Source organism: Vulpes vulpes, chromosome 8 (assembly GCF_048418805.1).
Source record: "Vulpes vulpes isolate BD-2025 chromosome 8, VulVul3, whole genome shotgun sequence".
NCBI lineage: Eukaryota > Metazoa > Chordata > Mammalia > Carnivora > Canidae > Vulpes > Vulpes vulpes.
Window position 1 is genome coordinate 28154223 of NC_132787.1, and position 20200 is coordinate 28174422.

Consider the following 20200-nt stretch of genomic DNA (forward strand, 5'->3'; position numbering starts at 1 on the left):
GATAAAGCTGTTCAGTAGTTCTTTCAGATTTTAATAGTCCAACTTGATCTCTTTATATTTTTTTCCTACCCTTAGAACATGCTCTCTTGAAAATCTAATCTTTCAGGCAACAATTTTGGTATCATTATTTGTTTCTCTTATGCCCTTCAGCCAATCCATCATACAATTCTGTTCACTTTATGTTTATAAATAAACCGAGAATATAATGATATTTCACTCCTTCTACTACTGTACCCTGATCTGAGCCACTATACTCTTTCATCTGGATTATTGCATTAGCCTCCTAACTGATTTTCTTGTTTCCACCACAATTGATCCTTAACACAACAGCCAGAGTGATTCTTTTAAAATATAAACCAAATCGTGTCTTTTATCTTCTAGAACCTTCTAATGACTTCCTGTTTTAGTTAAATTAAAGCCAATATTCTAGTAATGGCATAGAAATTTGTATATAACCTGTCCTCACCTCTCCCCCTTTCCCCTCTGACTTCATTTCCTATTATTTTTCCCCTTGTTCAGGTTATACTGGTCTCATTGTAGGCTCATTGTTCAGGTTATACTGGTCTCATTGTAGGCTACACTGGTTTCTCTCTAACATACCTCAGTGCCTTGCATATGCTATTTCCTCTTCCTCATATTCTCTTCCTTAGACACCTAGCCATTCATTCTCTTACTTCATTGAGGCCTTTTTCTTAATGCCACCATTTTAATAAGGCCATTCCTTGCTACTCCATCTTAAAATTATACTTCCTTAACCCTCATATTCCTTATATATCTTAATTGTTTCATTTTTCTCCCTAGCTTTTTATCAATATCTTATGAGTATATATCTTATTTCTCTTAGAAGCTATAGAAGAGGGGATCCCTGAGTGGCTCAGCAGTTTAGCTCCTGCCTTCTGCCCGGGGCATGATCCTGGAGTCCCACGTCAGGCTCCCTGCGTGGAGCCTGCTTCTCCCTCTGCCTGTGTCTCTGCCTCTCTTTCTGTGTCTCTCATGCATAAGTAAATAAAATCTTAAAAAAAAAAAAGCTATATAAAGAAGGGTAGGCATTTTTGTATGTTTTATCCATTGCTGTATCCTTGAAGACCACAACATGATTTTACTCATGGAAGGTGCTTAATAACATTTGTTAAATGAATAAATTCTTCCTATGAGATAGAACCACAACTTGCAACTGCAAGCCTCACACCTGGTTGGATTCTGTGTCATAAGGCTGTCCAATTCTATGGTCCCAAATCTTATCACACTACCTTAATTCTCACAACAATGCTGTGAAAGTGAATATTATTATTATCTTCTTTTTTTAAAAAATATTTTATTTGTTTATTCATGAGAGATACAAAGAGAGAGGCAGACATAGGCAGAGGGAGAAGCAGGCTCCCATCAGGGAGCCTGATGTGGGACTCTATCCCTGACCCAGGGGAGATCACGCCCTGAGCCGAAGGCAGATGCTCAACCGCTCAGCCACCCAGGTGTCCCTATTATCTTCTTTTAAATGACTGACAAAAATTGGTCTTATAAAAGTACTGGAGTGTTTGGGTGGCTCAGTTGGTTAAGTGTCTGCCTTCGGCTCTGGTCATGATCTCAGGGTCCTGGGATTGAACCCCACATTGGGCTTCCTGCTCAGCAGGGAGCCTGCTTCTTCCTCTCCCTCTGCCTGCCACTCTCCCTGCTTGCGCTCTCTCTCTCTCTCTCTCTCTCTCTCTCAAATTAATAAAATAAAAACTTTAAAAAATTTTAAAAAGCTAAGTACCTTGTGGAAAGTCAAACACCTAATAAATAGCAGAATCGGGGTTTGCATTCAGGGAAACCCTAGACCCTAAACTGGTACTTATTACCCTGCAAATTAAGAAAACCAACATTTTCATATGTTGAAAACAAACCGGTTGCTTCGGAGAAATATAAGTTTTTCTGACACTGGTAATAAAATTTATTTTGTTGGATATTCTATATAGAACAAGAGTAACGAATTTGATCTTTATGTTTTTAAATTTTTAAATGTATTTTTATATTTTATTTTTTAAAAGATTTTCGTTACTAGAGAGAGAGAGAGAAAGAAAGAACAAGTACTGGGGAGGAGAGGGAGAAGCAGATTCCCTGCTGAGCAGGGAGCCTGGAGCAGGCCTTCATCCCAGAACCCTGAGATCATGACCTGAGGTGAAAACAAATGCTTAACCAACTGAGCCACCCAGGCACCCCTGGTCTTTATCTTATGAGCATTGCAAAACCATTGAATTGGGTAGATGAAATAATAAACAATAGTAGTATTAATCAGGAAATCAGAATGTCCGGAGTTAAGAGTTTAGTGGAGATGGAGAGGGGAGTACTAACTCATGAGACATTTTATAAGTGACTTGGTAGATACAGAGGGAGATGGAAGAAATTAACAGATATGTAAATCAATAGTTAAGAAAATTGCTAGGAAAGTAAGTCATAGTCTGCGTGGCTGCATGATTCTCAAGAAAGACAGACATTAGGAGTCGAGTGTCTACTGGCAGTGAACTCCAGGTTTAGTATACACAATAAAGTCAAAATGTGATAGGGCTAATATGTTATATTTCTGAGTTTAAAACTTTGGATAAAGAGCTATTCCTAGTGATGAAAAGATTTAATATGTAGCCAAGGAAAGTGGTTGCTGAAGTGTGAACAAGCTAAAATTTATTGGTAAAATAGGATGTGAAGAGCTCTTGAGGCATTTTTTTTAGCTGAATCATCCATTTAGAAATGAAACTGTCCAGAATGGTGGCAAGATGTGGGATGGTGAGAAATACTAGAAGTGTGTCCCAGAACTTTTCCCACTTACATGGTTTTCCCATTTACACTTAGACAAAATGTGCACGAATTAGACCACAGAATTGTAGATTTATGCCCACTTATCTGATAACATACTTCAGTTGGGGAGTGCTAATTAAAAAGTTCCTAAACTATACTCCAACAAATGAAGTGTTATAATTTGATTAAAAAAAGAAGATAAGAAGAAATATTTGTTAAGGCTAGGAGCAGTACAAGGCATATTGCATAATTTTATGTCACTTATCTTTCAAAAAAATTTCAATTCTTCCAATTATTGGTTTATTCAATATGAATGTACTGAGTAGCTATAGGTGTCAGGTCTCATGCTAAGTACTTTTGGTAAGTGTTTTATTCTACTTTTACAAATGAGAAAATGGAGGCTGAGAAATTTTAAGTTAACCACCCAGAACCAAAAAGCTTGATGTGTCATAGCTGGTATCAATAGTTACCTCCATATAAAACACCAAAACTGGTGGATATAGTATTATCCAGAGGCTGGAATACCAACTGGTCCTAACTGTAGTGTATATTCAGAAACAACAAATGACTTCTTCAAGATAATCACTGCTAAGAATCCTGGGTAGAGGAAAGAGAAAAGAGAATCCTGGGTAGAAGAAAGAGAAAAGAGAAATGTGCAATCATTTGTTTATAAGCCCTTTCTTAAAGAGCTATAAATTATGTATATAATAGGCACTAAATAAAAACTTAGAGAGCAGATGAATGAAAGAATGGATGATTAACATAATATTCTTTTCCTTAATATACTTATGCGCTTCCCTGCATCTGCTCACTGAAGTCCACTGGTCTACTTGTGCAATTATTCCTACAACATTTAATTACTGAAGCTCTAGATTAAGTCTTGTGAGATTTTCAGAATCATCAATCAATTCATGTCAACAGTTTGCAGCAGTCTCTCTAAGAGTGAATAAATTTTACTTGGAAGAAAATAATAAAAGTTCCACCCTTTTGGTAAATTAAGGACATTTATAACAACCTAGAAAACATTAAGTGTACAATGGCCTAATTTAAAAAGGAAAGTGACATGTACAATAGGGCTCTTCCCTTTAACAATTTCAGATGACTAAACCCAAGCAAGAGACAATTATGTGGCATATCTGTCAAGAGTGGTTAGTGTTTCAGGCAGACTGTCAACTCTAGAAAAGACTAGAATTATTTGTGCAAGCTGTTCACTTGTCATTGGTCAAAACTGAATCACACATGCCAAAACAAAAACAAGAATTCTGAGTTATTAAACATGACAAGTATTTGATTTGAAATCCAAGGCTGGATTTTGCTGCAATAAAAGCAACACATATGAAGTTCTTTAAAGAACAGCAAAGTAACTTTCTCTTGTAACTACAGTAATACAAATGAAATAGAAAACTGAGTTAGAACAAAAGCAAGGAAAACCTCCATTCAACCTTTTCAAAGAGTGATCTTTTGATGGGCAAACAGAGAAAGTAAATTTGAGCCTGAAAATAAAGGAGTTACTTATCAATCTTCTGAGAGCCTGGGTGGCACAGTTGTTGAGTGTCTGCCTTTAGCTCAGGTCATGATCCTGGGGGGTTCAGGGATCGAGTCCCACATCGGGCTCACTGGGAGGAGCCTGCTCCCCCCCTCTGCCTATTTCTCTGCCTTTTTCTCTGTGTCTCTCATGAATGAATGAATGAATGAATACATAAATAAATAAATAAATAAATAAATATCTTTTAAAAAAGTATCAATCTTCACAGTCCAAAACAAACAAATCCAAACAACCAAACAAAAAAATAGGATAGGAGCCAGCAAAAATCAGAAACTGCTCAGTAATTCCCCAAAACTCATTGTCTTAACATAGAAAATTATATTTTAAAATAGAGATTTTTTTTAAAGATTTTATTTATTTATTCATGACACACACACACACACAGAGACAGAGAGAAGCAGAGACACAGGCAGAGGGAGAAGCAGGCTCCATGCAAGGAGCCCGATGTGGGACTTGATCCTGGGACCCCAGGATCACACCCGGAGCTGAAGGCAGACACTCAACCACTGAGCCATGCATCCCTTAGAAAATTATATTTTAAAAGATAGTAAGTAGCTGCTTACTATTACTTAAGATTTCCCCATAAAACACTTCTTGTCAAATTACTAGGTACAGTCCTTTTATTCATTTTTTTAAAAGATTTTGTTTATTTATTTTTTGAAAGAGAGGATAAGCAGTGGGAGGGTCAGAGGGACAAGCCAACTCACCACTGAGCATGGAACTCAATGTGGAGCTCAATCCCAGGTCCTTGAGATCATGACCTAACCTGAAGTCAGACGCTTAACAAACTGAGCCACCAGGGCACCTCTATAGCCTTTTATTTTTAATCAGGGTTTTAAGAAACAGCAGAGTTAAGTTAAGCACCTCATACTGTAGACCCAATCATTGATAACAACTGATAGCTCTTCAAAAACTTTTATTCCAGAGAATCATATTTATCTGCAAGTCATTTAACTCAATTTCCCCTGATTGCAGAGAGCTAGGGAGTTCTATTTTTTTTTAAAAAAGCAAAAGTGATTATTAGAGTACCAATGGGGACTTATATATTTAATGTAATGACTTCAGTAAAATATGGCTTGTTCAGTATAATATGACTTGATTGCTGTTTTAAGTACTATAGTCAAGATAAGTTAACCTATAGGCAGTATAAATGTATGTGGTATAATTATTTTAATTAATTCAACAGGTATTTATTTATTTATTGAATACTAATTATATGTGCTAGCTGCAATGTTCTGTGTTAAGGATGGATGATTAAGAGAGGGCCTCACAATCTAGAAAGGGGACATAGGGTTTTATCTATAACCAAATCTAGTCTCCCCTTTACAACTGAAGAAAGAATCAGATTTTGTTCAGATATCAAAAGCTTCAGGGAAGATGACCAGTTTAGGGATATATTCTAACCATTCTAAGCCAATTAAGTAAGTCAGTTCACGTAATTGCCATCTGATCAGGTGATTGGCTCAGGATAATACAAGACCCAATTCTGGCAAATGATAAAGGAAGTTAACTCTTCTAATGAAGTTTATAAGAAAATTTTTCTTGTTGAAGAAGGATCAGTCCCTTTTCTTTTGCTACATGGTGTCATATGTATGAATGTGATATAACCTGTGGCAGTCTCCTTGTAACCATGATGTAAACTGGACTAAGAGTAAGTAAACACACTGAGGATAGTAGAACAAAAAGATGCACAGAAACTGGGTTTATGAGAAAATTGGTGAGCTGCTATAAAAAAAAAAAAAACCTCTGGAACCACTTTACTAATGGACTTCTTGTTATGTGAGATTATTTTTCATATAATCTAAGACAGTTAAATCAGAATTTTCATTACTTACAGCCCAAAGGATCTTAAGGAAAAGGTAAATAGTGAAGTAAACAAATTATGTAATATGCTAAGAACTGTATCAGCAGTGTGTACAAGGCCTGAGACATCTTCAAAGAGGAAAAAATTTGAACTGGGTCCTAAAGGACTCTGTGCAAACAACAAGGCAACTGCATTTCAAGAAGACAGAAATATGATGTACAAAGCCATCAGGGCATCAAAGATCTCTAGAAATTTGAATAACTACTTGAGAATAGAAAACAGTATGTTTGGATGTGGAAAGTTACACACAATGGAGATGGGAAGCAGGTATAGTTGAAATCATAAAAATCTATTGCAAGGTCATATTAAAGGAGAATTTATTTTTTTCAACATCTAAAAATTTTATACTCTATCCACAAAAAAGAGCTGATTGGAGTTATGGAATTTGCTAGCCAGCTGGGGGTTACCTTGGAACTAAAACCTATGTTACGAGTTAGGGATCAAATTGTATTACAAAAAGATTATACCAAGAGCAGTGTGGAGGATGTATGGGCTGAAGGTAGGTAAGAAATGAAGTGAAAACAACAACAACAACAACAACAAAACACAACAAAAGTAAAAAGCAATTAGAAAGCTGTTGTAATCATCCAAGTAGGAAATACTGAAGGCTTGAACTAAGGTGCTAGCCCTGGAAATAGAAAAGGGACAAATTTAAGACATATTTATGAGAAACACTGGTCAGGTCTGAAGGACTGATTGAATGAGGAAGGTTGTTGGGTAAGAATAATGCTTTCCAGATTTTCTGTGTTGGATATCTTGGTAGTGGCTATTAACCAGGATATTGCATATAAAAAAGGATGTATAGACATGGTAAGGGCAAGGATTGAAAGAAAAGGAGAGGCGCCCCTGGGTGGCTCAGTTGTGTCTACCTTCAGCTCAGGTCATGATCCTGAAGTCCCAGAATCAAGCTCTAGTTTGGGCTCCCTGCTCAGTGGGGAGTCTGCTTCTCCTTCTCACTCTGCCCCTCCCTACTTATTTTCTCTCTCTCTCTCTGGCTCAATCTCTCTCAAGTAAATAAAATCCTTAAAAAAAAAAAAAGGAGAGAGAATTAAGGAGAGGGTAGAGATATTTAATTCAGTTTTGGACCTCTTGGGACGAGATACCAGTTGTCCACCATAGCTACATAAATAACTTAATAATGAGCCATCTAGGTAAAACAGTTTAAAAACATACCTATAAGTTAAATCTCTTGGAAATACTTACAGAATTGTTAGACAAAAGACATTTTTAATGGATATCTGCCAAAATGACTCTATTCAAGTAGTTAGGCAATAGTCTTTTTTTGTCTATTGAGATCAATATTAGCCTTTAAAAACAAAGTCAACTAATATATGTGAGAGTGGGTACTGGTTTTCCTTCCATGTCCTCTTTCTCTGCAACTTGATGGTCAAATTTCTTGAGTCATTTATATTGCTTTACCTCTGTGGTAGACACTGCTGTGGATTTACCAGATCAAACAGCATTTTGCTTCTGTATATAGATATACACCTGATCCTCTTTCCTATTTTCCCTTGCATGTAGATGGGGTCTTGTTACTGACTTTTGACCTACAGAATGTAGGCAAAAGTGGTATGTGCTCCTTCTAGAGCTGGCATCCAAAAATACTTTTGACATGATGCTCTGGTTTTCTCTCTTTTTAAAAATAAGATGGAATCCTGGCAAGTACCATCAATATGCTGATACATTCCCATTCTGTTACCAGTCCAGATGTTTCTTCTGTTCTTTAGGCTTCTATATCCAATTGCTTCCTGGGTATTTTTACTTAGAAGGGAACCAAAGATGGATTTTGCTTACATTTTTATTGTTGCCAAGTTCTGGCCTGGACTACAGGAATTTATTTTCTAACTCATTTAACTTTATGAAATGGGTTGACTTGAATTTCATTAGCATATTGCTGGCTTAATTAAATAGTGTTTTTGAGAAAACTGAGTCTTGGTCTTATATAATATAAAGTCTTGGTTTTATATAATAAGTATTAAAAGATAATACAAACCGAGTCTACTAAATAAATTACTTAGGAATTGTTTTCTTATCACTCATGGTTTGATAGTAAAACTAAGAGAACAAATTTAGTGTTTTAGGTACAAATCAGAAGCTACAAAAGAAAAATTCTAGGAAAAACCCACTCTTCTCTTCAAAACTCCTTCAAGTACGCAATTTTTTGGAACTTCTTACACATGCCTATTAATTAATATTATAATTGACAGAACTTGTGGGTTATGCCAACACCTAATGGCAAAAACTTTGAGTATTAGATATAAAGATCTCAATTTGGGATACTGTTTCCTCGTTAGTTTTGCATTCGTGTTAAGAAAAAGCCACCACGTTAGTGTACTTGAATTAGTTTCTTACTATTGATAGAAAAACAAAAATTTTATGAATTCTTCAAGTTGTACTTTCTTAAAAGTAGGTGTTGAATTGGAAAGAGACCTGAATTGGGCATGAGCTGTCATGAAAAAAATTTTTTAATCTCAATTCTTTAGCTAGTTAAATGACTGTCATTGGATGAATCATTTAACTTGTTGAAATCCCTTTCTGGGTGAAAAAGAAAATGCTATAGCAGTTGATTCCTAAGGCCTGTAACTATATGGGTATTTATCAGTTTGTTTATTTTGGAAGCCAAATTCAAATATTATTAGAAGACAAAGATAATTACTAAGATTAAGGTCATATTAAGGAAGAATAGATTTCCTTTTTGTTGAAGGGCTAAAGTAAAGTAGTCTGGGCTAAAATAAAGTAGTCTGACTGAGAAATAATGAAAATTAAGCAGTATAATGCTGTTTTTCAAGGCCTTTGCCCAAATATCTAGCATAAAATATGACAGAAGACTGATATTATTATAGGAACATCAGATTCCTATCTAAGGAAGCGGTGATATAATTGCATGTGGCTGTTGTAATGAAAAATTGCTGGAGAGTGGATTAGAAAGTTTAGTTTCCAAAGGCCAGATCTGGTACAAGTTCCAACATTTGAGGTCAGTATGTATGCACAAAATGTTCATGTTTATAACTGTTTAATTTTTTTTAACAAAATAGAGGAATTTGAAGAGGAAATAATTTAAATTAGGGATAAATTTAAGGTGGAGTTTTGTTCCTGGCTTTTGCATCAATTTGAGGTAAAACTTTGTATAAGATTGTAAGATTCTATTTAATAAAAGTGTATTTCATGTATTTTTAATAAAAGTAATAATACAAACAATATAAAATAATATAAAATGCATTGTTTAAAAATATTTTTATGAAAATAACAATATAAAATCCTATTACATAAAATAGAAATAAAACATAAAAAAACCTAGCTGTTCCTCTTTGTGCCTTAAACTAGAAAACTAATAGATTTTACAGGTTATTGCATAAAATGTAAAATTCCTTAAAAATATCCATCACTTTTTTCAGGTTGGTTGAATTAGAGAATAGCTATTGTTAGCTTAGCAAATCGCTTATTGTAGGGATTTTATCTTATGTATGCTTTTCTGAGAACAATAACAAGAAAGATGATTATAAGAGATCAATATCAAATGACAGCGAAACATATCTTTCCTTTATAAAAGAGTGAAGCAATAATTTATTATTCGTTATATGGTAAAGGTAAAAGGTGAGTAATAATGTAATGATTCTAGAAGGTAAAGGATTGAGGCTTTAAACCTTCTATTGATTCTGTATTATGCATGCTCTGTTACACTGTGATAACTCCCTGAAGTACAGCTCTTTACTCTTTCTTTAGAGAGTGTTTCAGATCTCAAAGCGGAGAGAGCATTTACCTCCTTTGTGTAATCATTTGTACACCTTCATCTGTGCATAACTATGGCATATTGGGAGTGCATGTTAGGCGTATTTATTTATTTGATGACCAGCCTCGCCCCTCTACCTTGTAGTTATATTTGGGGTGGATCATTGTAAAGTGGACAGGATTTGTTGTCAGTTTTCTCCTTTGCATAGCCAGTGGGCTCTTTCCTGCTGCCTGGATGCTAGCTGTTGTTTAGGTGAGGACTATTCTACTTTCTCCTCAATAGTTCAACAGTGTCTAGTATCTCAATGTTTGTCACATAGATATGCAAATGGTCATCTAATTCATCATAAGCATTATGTTCTGAATATATATATTTCCACATTAGAAAAAATATTCTGGGAGAAAGCAACACTTAACCTAAAGTTCTGATTCACTAATAACAGAATTTCAGGCATCAGGTGAGGCATATTTAGGAGAAAGTATGAAAAGGAGGCCAGGCTGGGGCATCTGGTCCACAGGAAGACCTGTGCCATTGTTGCCTTTACACAGGTTAACTTGGAAGACAAAGGAACTCTGGCTAAGCTGGTGAGAGCCATTGGGACCAATTATAATGACAGATATGATAAGATCCACTTCCATTGGGGAAGCAACACCTGGATCTGAAGTCAGTGGCTCACATCACCAAGCTGAAGAAGGCAGAGGCTAAAGAACTCGCCACCAAACTGAGGGGGCTGGGCTGAGGGGACACTGTTGAATTTTCTATACATAAAAATACTAAAAAGTTCTCTTTTAAAAAAACAAACAAACAAACAAACAAGGATGAGAGGGACATGTGACCTCAAATCACATAATGCAAAATTTTCACATTATCTTGCTTTATTTAGAGTAGTCCCTGATTTGAGAAATTGCCCCAAATTCTACATAAGAAAATTTTAGGATAGAATGTGTAGAAAATGCATGGGCAGATTTTGCATCATCTCAATTTTATGAGTGGCTTACTAAAGCTCATAGGATTAGATCCTTTAATACCAATGCCATCTTGGAAAGGCTGTGCCATAAATATCATTGCCTTACATCATTCAGGACCGGCGTATACTGCTGCAACAACTTGTTCTTTGGGCCTCAATTCTTGATTTACGTTAATCCCTGACTTCTGCTTACATTCTCTCTCCAGTCCAGTTTTGACTTTACCAGTGATATCAATTGCCTAATACCTGATTAGGTCAATCTCCTGAAATTGCTTTAGCCTCCACAGCTCTCCTTTGGCATCAAGCCTGATAGACTGTTTGAGAAGCCCTCTTCTGCCCCCTTCTGTCACAAGTCTGCATGTGCACAACTGGGCCCTGGTAACTTCTAGTTTTACTGTGAGAGCAGACCACCAGGTGTATCCACTTAAGTTCCCTCAGCAAGGTAGCAGATTGAAAAACTAAGGAGAAGAAATCCTCATTCAGAGCTTGATGAAAGTGTCCATTCAGTGAAGGGCCCAGTGCTAGTCATGTGTCTGATGTCTTCCTACACCGACATGGTAGAGGAAAATATTCTGCTCTTTATATTAGGCATTTGAAATGAAAATGAACATCAAAACAAACACTGGTGCCTAACAATTCCTTGTATATCTACCTTGCTATGAAATGCTTGAGTTATTTTCATGGGAAGAAACATTACTCATATTTCTTGAAGCAGAAAAACATACTCAAAAAAGAGACTGACTTTTTTTCCTATTAATTAAAGTTCTTCACTAGCAATTGAAGCTAGTAGATATTGCCATTCATATGTGAGCATATGCACTCTCTCACTCTCTTTTAAAAAAATAATATAGCTATAGAAAAGGTATCATCTGGACATAAAACTTTGATTGGATTTAAGCAGCAGCAACTGTACAAAAGGAAGACTTTGAAGATGATGACAGTTAAATTATACTCATAAATTAAAATACCTTGACAAAGACTTGGATTTGGCTGAATTTTAAGTGGAGGTTTATATCAAATACAAGGTAGGACATCTCCTGCTTCTTCTAAAGATGCCCCATAGCGAGAAGATGACAATAAAAAAAAAGGCATCCCATCCTATTTTAGTTAATCTTACCAGTAAAGACGATGGGCAATCTGGATGCTTTGCAATGAACGATGCAATAGGAGTTGGACCAGAGGACTTTCAAGGTTCCATTCAAACTTGACAGCCTGAAGTAAGAGATATAATTACTTTTCTCAGTAACAAAATTCTAGCAGAATACAAAGGGGCTTAAGTAGCTTATGAAAAGACAAAGGAAAACAGCATAAACATTTTAACAAAATGTTAATATTATATCTGATGACCTTATTAGCTGGTATATAATAACAAAGCACACACATATCAGTAATTTGGATTTGTGTAGTCTCTTTATTATTTATACTTTAATATCATAGGATAATAAATAAGAGCAGATGGTTGGTGAGTTCAACCATGCCTAAGAGGAGAATCTTGGCACACACAAAAATACATAATATCAGGATTAGTGTCCTAGATATAAAAAAGGACATTATTAAACAGTAGATATTTCTCCTCTTTTGGAAATAAGATTTATGCACGTTCAAAGCCTTAACTGAAATCATCAATTGATATATCAGTATTAACTGGCAGAACTTGAAACTTTACTTAGAGGTTTCAGGCTGATTATTGCCACCCTAACCCACCACCCCTCTCCAAATCCTTTCCCTCATCTCCACTATGAACAGCTCTTTAAGATTTTCTAGGTACCCAACCTAATGGAAAATACAGACAGCAATGGCAGCCACTAATATCCTTATGGACATAATACAGACCTCCCCCTGTACTCTGCAGGGGCTTCACTGTCAGCAAGCATACCTGGGCTCCATCATCATCTGAATATGTTTAAAAATGAAAACCAGGCTCTCTTCAAAAAAATTTCCATCCCTGTTTAAGAAGCAAAGCTTCTATCTTTAGTTGCTCAATAGCCATTTAAGTCACACACACAGCCCCCCCACCCCCCAGAGTTTAAGCCAGGTTTTATACCACAGCAGATAGTAGACAAAAGTGGGCACAACACACATTCACATACACACTGAAGAAATACCTCAATATGAGGACCATACTCAAGGATGGGAAAGTTTATGAATTCCTAAGGTACATGTGTGCCAAAGATAATTTCAGCAAATTTGCATAAACTCTTGATGTTGTGTGAATGTATAAAAACCATAATGTATGTTGTCTTAAACTGCAGTCATGGTTTGTTTTCACTTACTTGCTAATACTGGGCTGACTAGGTCACAAGTTGTGTTTATGCCCTAATAGCATATCATATGAGCACATGAGCAAGAGAGATGTCTTAGAATTTACTTCGCACTTGTCTTTTTAGCTTTCCTTTTAGATTTACCTATTATTTCTTCTTGAATAACTACTTGTTGCTCTTAAATTGCTTCACTTGTTTCCAAATTCCCTGCATCACTCTGTGCTCTGGTACAATTTCCCCCTAAATCCTACTTCACCATCTGGGAGGCAGGCATTATTTCTGGCTCACATTGCATTATTAGGAACTGTTCTTGGAACCTACCCACAGGGTGTTGACCTGTGGTTGCTGTAACCTCTGGATCTGTATCTTAATTACTTTCTGGCTATGAACAATATGTTCTGTTTTTGTTATGGTCTTAGAGTCCTGTTTTATTTATTTAATATAGCTTGCATAATTCTAACAATATAATACATACCAAAATAACATATTTCAAGAAAATAGCAGTAAGGTAGATTTTTTGTGTGTTTCAAAAGTTTTTATGTGTTTAAAGCTTTAAAGTCAGGGGAGACCATGGAAATTTAAGGGCAAATTCTATAACAAATGTTTTGAAAATTCTTCCCAGTTTTATTTATTTTTGAGCCATTTCTTTCCATCTCAAAACATTTATAATCTTCATTTTTAATTAGAGAGTAGTTGTAGCACTTCTTAATTTTACTTCTGTGGATTTGCTATGTTGGGTTCTGTATGCACCTTGTCACATGAATTTGGATTTGCAGGTATGTGGCTTTCAGTGATATTCCTGGTGCCAACTGTATTGCTTATTTATTCCAGACTGCTATTTCCAGTTGGGTTTAATATATATAAAGTTTTGTAATAACTTAACTTTTTTTATTTGGGTTAGCTAGAGCATGCTGCCAATACTCATGAACCATGAGATGAACAGTGTTCCTACAAGTTTGATTTATTTTTACTTCTACTACACTATTCTGGCAAGTATAGAAAAATCACAATGATAAAAATTGGTAAAAGTACCTATACGGTATAGCTATTTCTAAACCAGCTTTTGCTTTTGGAGTCCTTCAGAGAAGTGCATATTCCATATGCAAAGCAATATGTTATTCCAGTCATTGATAGGGGTTCCCCCCAACTAGTCCTCAGGGCACCTGGATAGCTCAGTTGGCTAAGTGGTTAAGTAGCTGACTTTAGATCAGATCATGATCTCAGGGTCCTAGGATCAAGCCCTGTGTTGGGTTTCCTGCTCAGCAGGGAGTCTGCTTGTCCCTCTAACTCTTCTCCCTCCACCCTACTTGTGCTCTCTCTCTCAAATAAATAGAATCTTAAAAAAAAAAAAAAGTTCTCAATGTTCAAAAACTGAGGCACTTGACATTTAAAATAGCTTGTAATTACAACCTGATCTTTCAGATAAGAAAACACTGCAGTTAAAAAATAAAACGAAAAACAAAAAACATAAATACCACTATACTAGAACTACCTATTCAGCCTTCATTACATAATCAATTTAGGAAAAAAATATTATTTGTAGTTTGAATATTCAGTCATTTATGTGGTCATATGCAAGATGCATAATTGTTTATTTTTCAAATATTTATATTTCAAAATATTCAGACTAAATCAGTTTTTGCTATTTCTATATAAATTTATATGATTTTCTAAAATTACTTCAAAATTGTGATATTTAATGTTGTGACTAAAAAGCAGTATTTATTGGCAGAATTCAGGTATTATCTTATAAAAAACCACTTTATAGATTTATGATCAGTGTTAGAATGTTCTAAGGGAAAGGCAAAAAATACATACGAGGAGCTGTCCTAGCAAAATACTATTTTCTCTATAACATTCATTTGATTAACTTTTAATTGTTCTACATAGTTAGATGAAAATATTTTATCACCAGTATCTCTATTTTTCTCCCTAATAAGTGAAGGTTTTATTTTGTTGGCTTTTTTTTTTTTTTAACTGTCTATTTCAGCTTTTATAGACCTTTTTTGTAACTACCAGTTTGGGCTAAAGAATGTCTATGTTACCCATGTTGACACATGAGCTATAGTTTACTGTTGACTCATTGGAAACTCTTTTTAGAGGATTATTAGTTAAAATCCTGGAATCCTTTGGCAACTCTGCTGTTCTTACCTGAACTAGCTGTGGGAGATATTCCAGTAGTTCATCATTCAAGAGGTTGTCTAATTGTCGAACTGCCACTTTACGTATTTCTTGATCTGGAAAACTAATACAAAGTAAATATATCTATTAAGCTATTAATGGAATGGAATAATCCATGAAAAATTTCAGGAGAGGATGAATTGTACCCACAGCATATAAGATAATATAATCTCACAATCAATTAAGATGATTATTAGCATCAAATTAATTATTTTCCCACATTTCGTACTCTCATGTAAACTGCAATAAAAAGCCTTTTCAACTAGATTTTGGAAACTTGAGTTTAAGTCAGAAACTTCCAGCTTCCTTGTCTATAAAGGATTGTATGATATCTAAAATATTTTCTAAAGTGCATGAAAATCTTTGCTTATTATTTAGCCATGCATTTGTTAAGTAAGTTATTACCAGCTGGAGACCTGATGATTTATATGATTGAAAATGGGAGATAATATATTTAAATGAGTTTTGGCAGCTCTAATGAAAAACCAGAAATCTAATAAAAATTATTTAATAAGACTAAACCTTACTAGGATATGAAGGGCTTGAGGGTATCTGTGCCTTATTCATTTTTGGACTGCATGTCTGTTGTAAGATTTAGCACCCATTAGACAATTAATAAATGTTTGTTACTGAACTAAATTTATGAAAGTATTTAGCATTTGAATATCTATCCCCAAAATAATTAATCCTCAGATGGGCTCCTCAGGCTGCCATCATCTTGTTTCATCAGAAGAATTAGATTCAATTATCCCCGGGCTTCTGGGAAGTGCCTAGAGATAACTTTTGGCACCATACTGTTTTGACATGCTTTTGACATACTGCTTTGACATGATTAGATATACCTGGAGCTTTGGTAAGAACAATTAATTTTAAATAAGCAAGTTTTCAGAAAAAAAATTGATAGAAGAAACTACTTATAGTAACTGATTGAAAAACAAGGAAGTAAATAAATAAAAGTCAAAAATCCCTTTGCATGGAAACAAAATGAATACTTTCAACCAATCAGGTGACAGCTCTAAAGATTGGCCCCCAATATTATGGAGGTCAGGAAACTTTAAAGTCTTTAATGTCCAGTCTCTTCAGCATATCAGGTTACTGAAGGGTGAAATGAATACTAATGCAGTTACAGTAATGCAGTTACAGTGTCAAGGAAAACTGGTATTACTTAGTATCTCTCAACTCTCCTTGATAGTTTGAAATGCAATGCTTAAATATAATATTTTACATATTTTTTCTTAAATTAAAGTGAGCATTCTAATTGTAACAAAAATTTCACTTCCACGGTTAGTCACTCAAAACCCTATTTCTGACCTGCAAATACTTTTCCAATAATTTTCTCCCTTTGAATGATCTAGCAGTAAGACCTAGTGAGAACTGTAGTCCAGACACATGTCCTGAAGTACTGCTAAGGTCAGAAGATACCAGCATAGCGTCAAGTGCAGGTGGAGAGCAGACAGGGTGCAATAAAAATGCAAAGCTAGAAAGAAGGTCAGCTTGTCTCTGTACACTGAGACTACTTTCTCCTAACTAAATGTGATTGATTCTAATTTATTGCTCTCAATTACTAAACCATTTGTCTGGGGCCCGTAGACATCAAGGTCAATTTGAGGACTGAAGTCTTAGAAGGAATAGTTACTTGGAGCATTTTGCTGCTGAAGTGATGACTTAAGTCAGATACTAGTGATCCATGCTTTCTTTTGTGCTTATTTTATCTTACTGATATGAATGAAAACAGAAGAAGAAAAATAGAAACATCCCAATGAAACGAAACCCTTTGGTGAACACTATATCTCTAATTATGTATTTATTTCCAAATATTGGAACATAAACTCCATTAAAGCAGAACATTTTTGCCTGTTTTGTTCATGGATGCGTCCCAGATGCCAGCAGACTGGTGAATAGGCTCTACATATATGTTTGCAGAATGTCTCAAATGAAATATCTTCCCACTTAAAACATCCATATTGCTAGACTTTTCTCTTATGGTCTGTGTTATCTTTCTCTAATCACGTAGGTTTAAAATTTTGAGTCATATTTCCCCCCTCTTTTGCCCTCTTCATTGAACTCCCCCCACCCCCCTTTCCCATCTGGCAAAATTCAATTCATCTTTAAAGTCAAAAGTCAAGGACTGCTTTCCCTGGGAAGCTATTCCAGTTACTTGGTAGCCCCCCCATAGAGTTTAATGACAGCCTTCTCAGTACATACTCAGTTGAGAGTAGGCTCATTCATTCTGAATCCCTGATACAAGCACAGCTGAATAATATGTTCCTAGTAGTCGCTTATGTTTATACCTAATCAGTTGCCAAGTTTGGTTGGCTTATTTATCCTAATGGTACTCTAGCATAATGCCTGTTTTTAGTTTCTTCTGCAACTAGCTAGTCTGGGCCACAATTATCTCATGCTGGTACCAACATTTTCCATAGTAATAATACTTTATAAATTTCCCTGAAGTATTGTAATACTGCATAAACTGCTTGGGCTCACTGGTTATTTTTACTCTGAAAATGTCTTGTGCGTTGTTACCTTTGTCAACACTGTAACCCCCCTCTTGGAACAGTTTCTCTTTTCTTCTTAAAGTTCCAGTTCTCCTTCAAAATGTGGCTCAAATCCTCTTAAAGGTGACTATCCTAATCTTTACTAATCTCTTCTCTGAAGTGCAAGGGCATTGACTGGCTGATTCCATTGGGCAGTTAGGATATGCTAGTGTTTATTAGAATTTATCTTTTTTTATATATGTGCCATCATTCCTCAGCTAGTGAATAAATCAATGGAAGATAAGAATTCTTCTATTCCCCCCCTTTTTTTTGTAGTTCTAAGGATTTAGCACCATGCTCTGTACATATTGGGTCATTAATAAAAATGCATTGATCGTGATGATAATAATGAGAAAAATCATATTATTGAGCCCATTTTATTTTTTGCTGTCCTCTGAGATAATTTACATTGGTAGCAATAGATTTAACTTAAAAATACCACTTACATAAGTCCTATGTTTTTAAAATTTGTTTCCTCTCAGTCAAAAGGGTGAGAGAAAAACAAATCTGAAGGTAATGAAAAAGAAAGATGTATTTTTTTCAGACTCTTCCAGAAATAGGAGAATAAACACTAGTTACATCTGTACAGACCCAAATAAAAATCATATATTTGTATTAATATGTGAAAATGCTGGGAAGAATATTTTTACATGTTAATGGGAAGGAATGTATCTTTTTATTCACTACTCTAGCTTGAAGTCAGGAAGAAATTGGAAGAGAAATTGCTAAGAGACTAACCACATGACATCCTGGGATGTGACTAAGAGCTAACAACAGTAATGCATATCCAAATATAACTTTCATTTGATTATTTTAGGAAGAGTTGGCCACATTAAGAGAGATGTTGGCAGTGCTAGAGAAGCTACTGGGAAATGTGTCCCTTCATACATTATGGCAATATATAGCACCATGTATTTTTAAAAAATCTTTAAAACTTGATTATTCTTTGATCTTTTGGGAAGATCTAAGAAGATAATCAGAGATATGCGTGAGGATATATGTAATTAGAAATAACATAAATGTCTAAAATAAAAGTTAAACAAGCTATAACCATATAATAGAATACATGCAGTCTCAAATATTAAAAGAATATTTAATTATGTGAAAATGTTATGAAAAATATATGAAGTATAATACCATTTAAAATTCTGCATAATTCTCCATAAGCTTGATAAAAAGATGAGAAAAATAAAAATCTTAATACCAAATAATCCAGTGGAAATTTCATGGATGATTTTAGTTTTCTCTTTTAAGCTTAATTTTTAAAGTTTTTCAAACTTTCTATTTGTAGGTTTCATTAGTTACTAAAATGTAATGATTTTTAAAAAGTAAGGCCCATTTAACTAATTATGAATATATATGAACAAGTGCAAGTTTGTAACCAGCCCTAGCAAAAAGCTCCGAATCATACCTCTCTTTAAGAATAAACATCATGTGTAAAAGAACAAGTATTATGTTTTTTTGGTTGACTTAAAATATTCTTTTAGCCCAATAGATCCAAACAGGGATTTCTGCCTCTAGAGAATTTATGCTAAATATCTTTTCAGGGCCCAGAACTCAGGTAAAGATCAATGGACAAATATGTCCACAAATCTTGGCATTTCTTCCCTGTGATGTTGTCTGAAACTGTTTAAACATTCTCTTGGGATATAGTTATTGGCATTTCATACTTGGTAATGCATTCCTCAATGTGAGGGCTACCCATATTTTCTGACTGTCGTGTGATATTTACAGACTAAAATGTCATATGTGACAGAAGAACTGTAACCTATTTTGAATTTTCCACATGCCAGGTTATTGTACTTTAATGACCTGATTTGCTTGAAAAGTACATACAATGCCTGCCAATAATAAACCAGGAGCCACTCTAGTGATTCTGTTAACCTTGGGACTATTAATTAGTAGAGGCAGGGACATTATACCTTGAGTCCGGGGAAGAAACAAAAGTATCATGAAAAGATTCATTAGGCTAATATTAACAGGTCCTTATTTACTTAAATTCTTAAGAAACTCTTATAATCATTCAGAAAATAGATCATTTACAACATAATAAATGGTAATCTATAGGATTTGAGATATTAAAAAGATACAAGGTCAAAAAAATTCTGTGACTTGTTGGAGAGGAGATAATTTAAGGTGAGGAATATTCATTTATTATGAATTTTTAAAAATAGGTATAACTAAAGTTCATGTGGAATAATCACTTCTTTAAGATTATTCATCATTTTTTTAAATTGTCCATTTAAATAACTTTAGGTTATCTAATTTACTTTCCAAGCATGTCTGAATACGGAGCAAAATCAATTTTGGTCAAAAGCAAAGTATCAGACTGGCTTACTATTCAG

The 20200-nt window shown here is 34.8% G+C and overlaps 1 protein-coding gene across 5 annotated transcripts in view; it reads right to left on the reverse strand.

Moving 5' to 3' along the window:
• The window catches only part of PIK3C2G (phosphatidylinositol-4-phosphate 3-kinase catalytic subunit type 2 gamma), a 364684-nt gene that overhangs the window by 178380 nt on the left and 166104 nt on the right, over window positions 1–20200 (reverse strand). For all 5 annotated transcript variants that reach the window (XM_072765938.1, XM_072765941.1, XM_072765940.1 and 2 more), the window contains 2 exons: window positions 15292–15385; window positions 11997–12091 (listed from right to left, as the gene is read on the reverse strand). In XM_072765938.1, the coding sequence (XP_072622039.1) occupies window positions 11997–12091; window positions 15292–15385 (189 nt within the window). The remainder of the gene's footprint in view (window positions 1–11996; window positions 12092–15291; window positions 15386–20200) is intronic.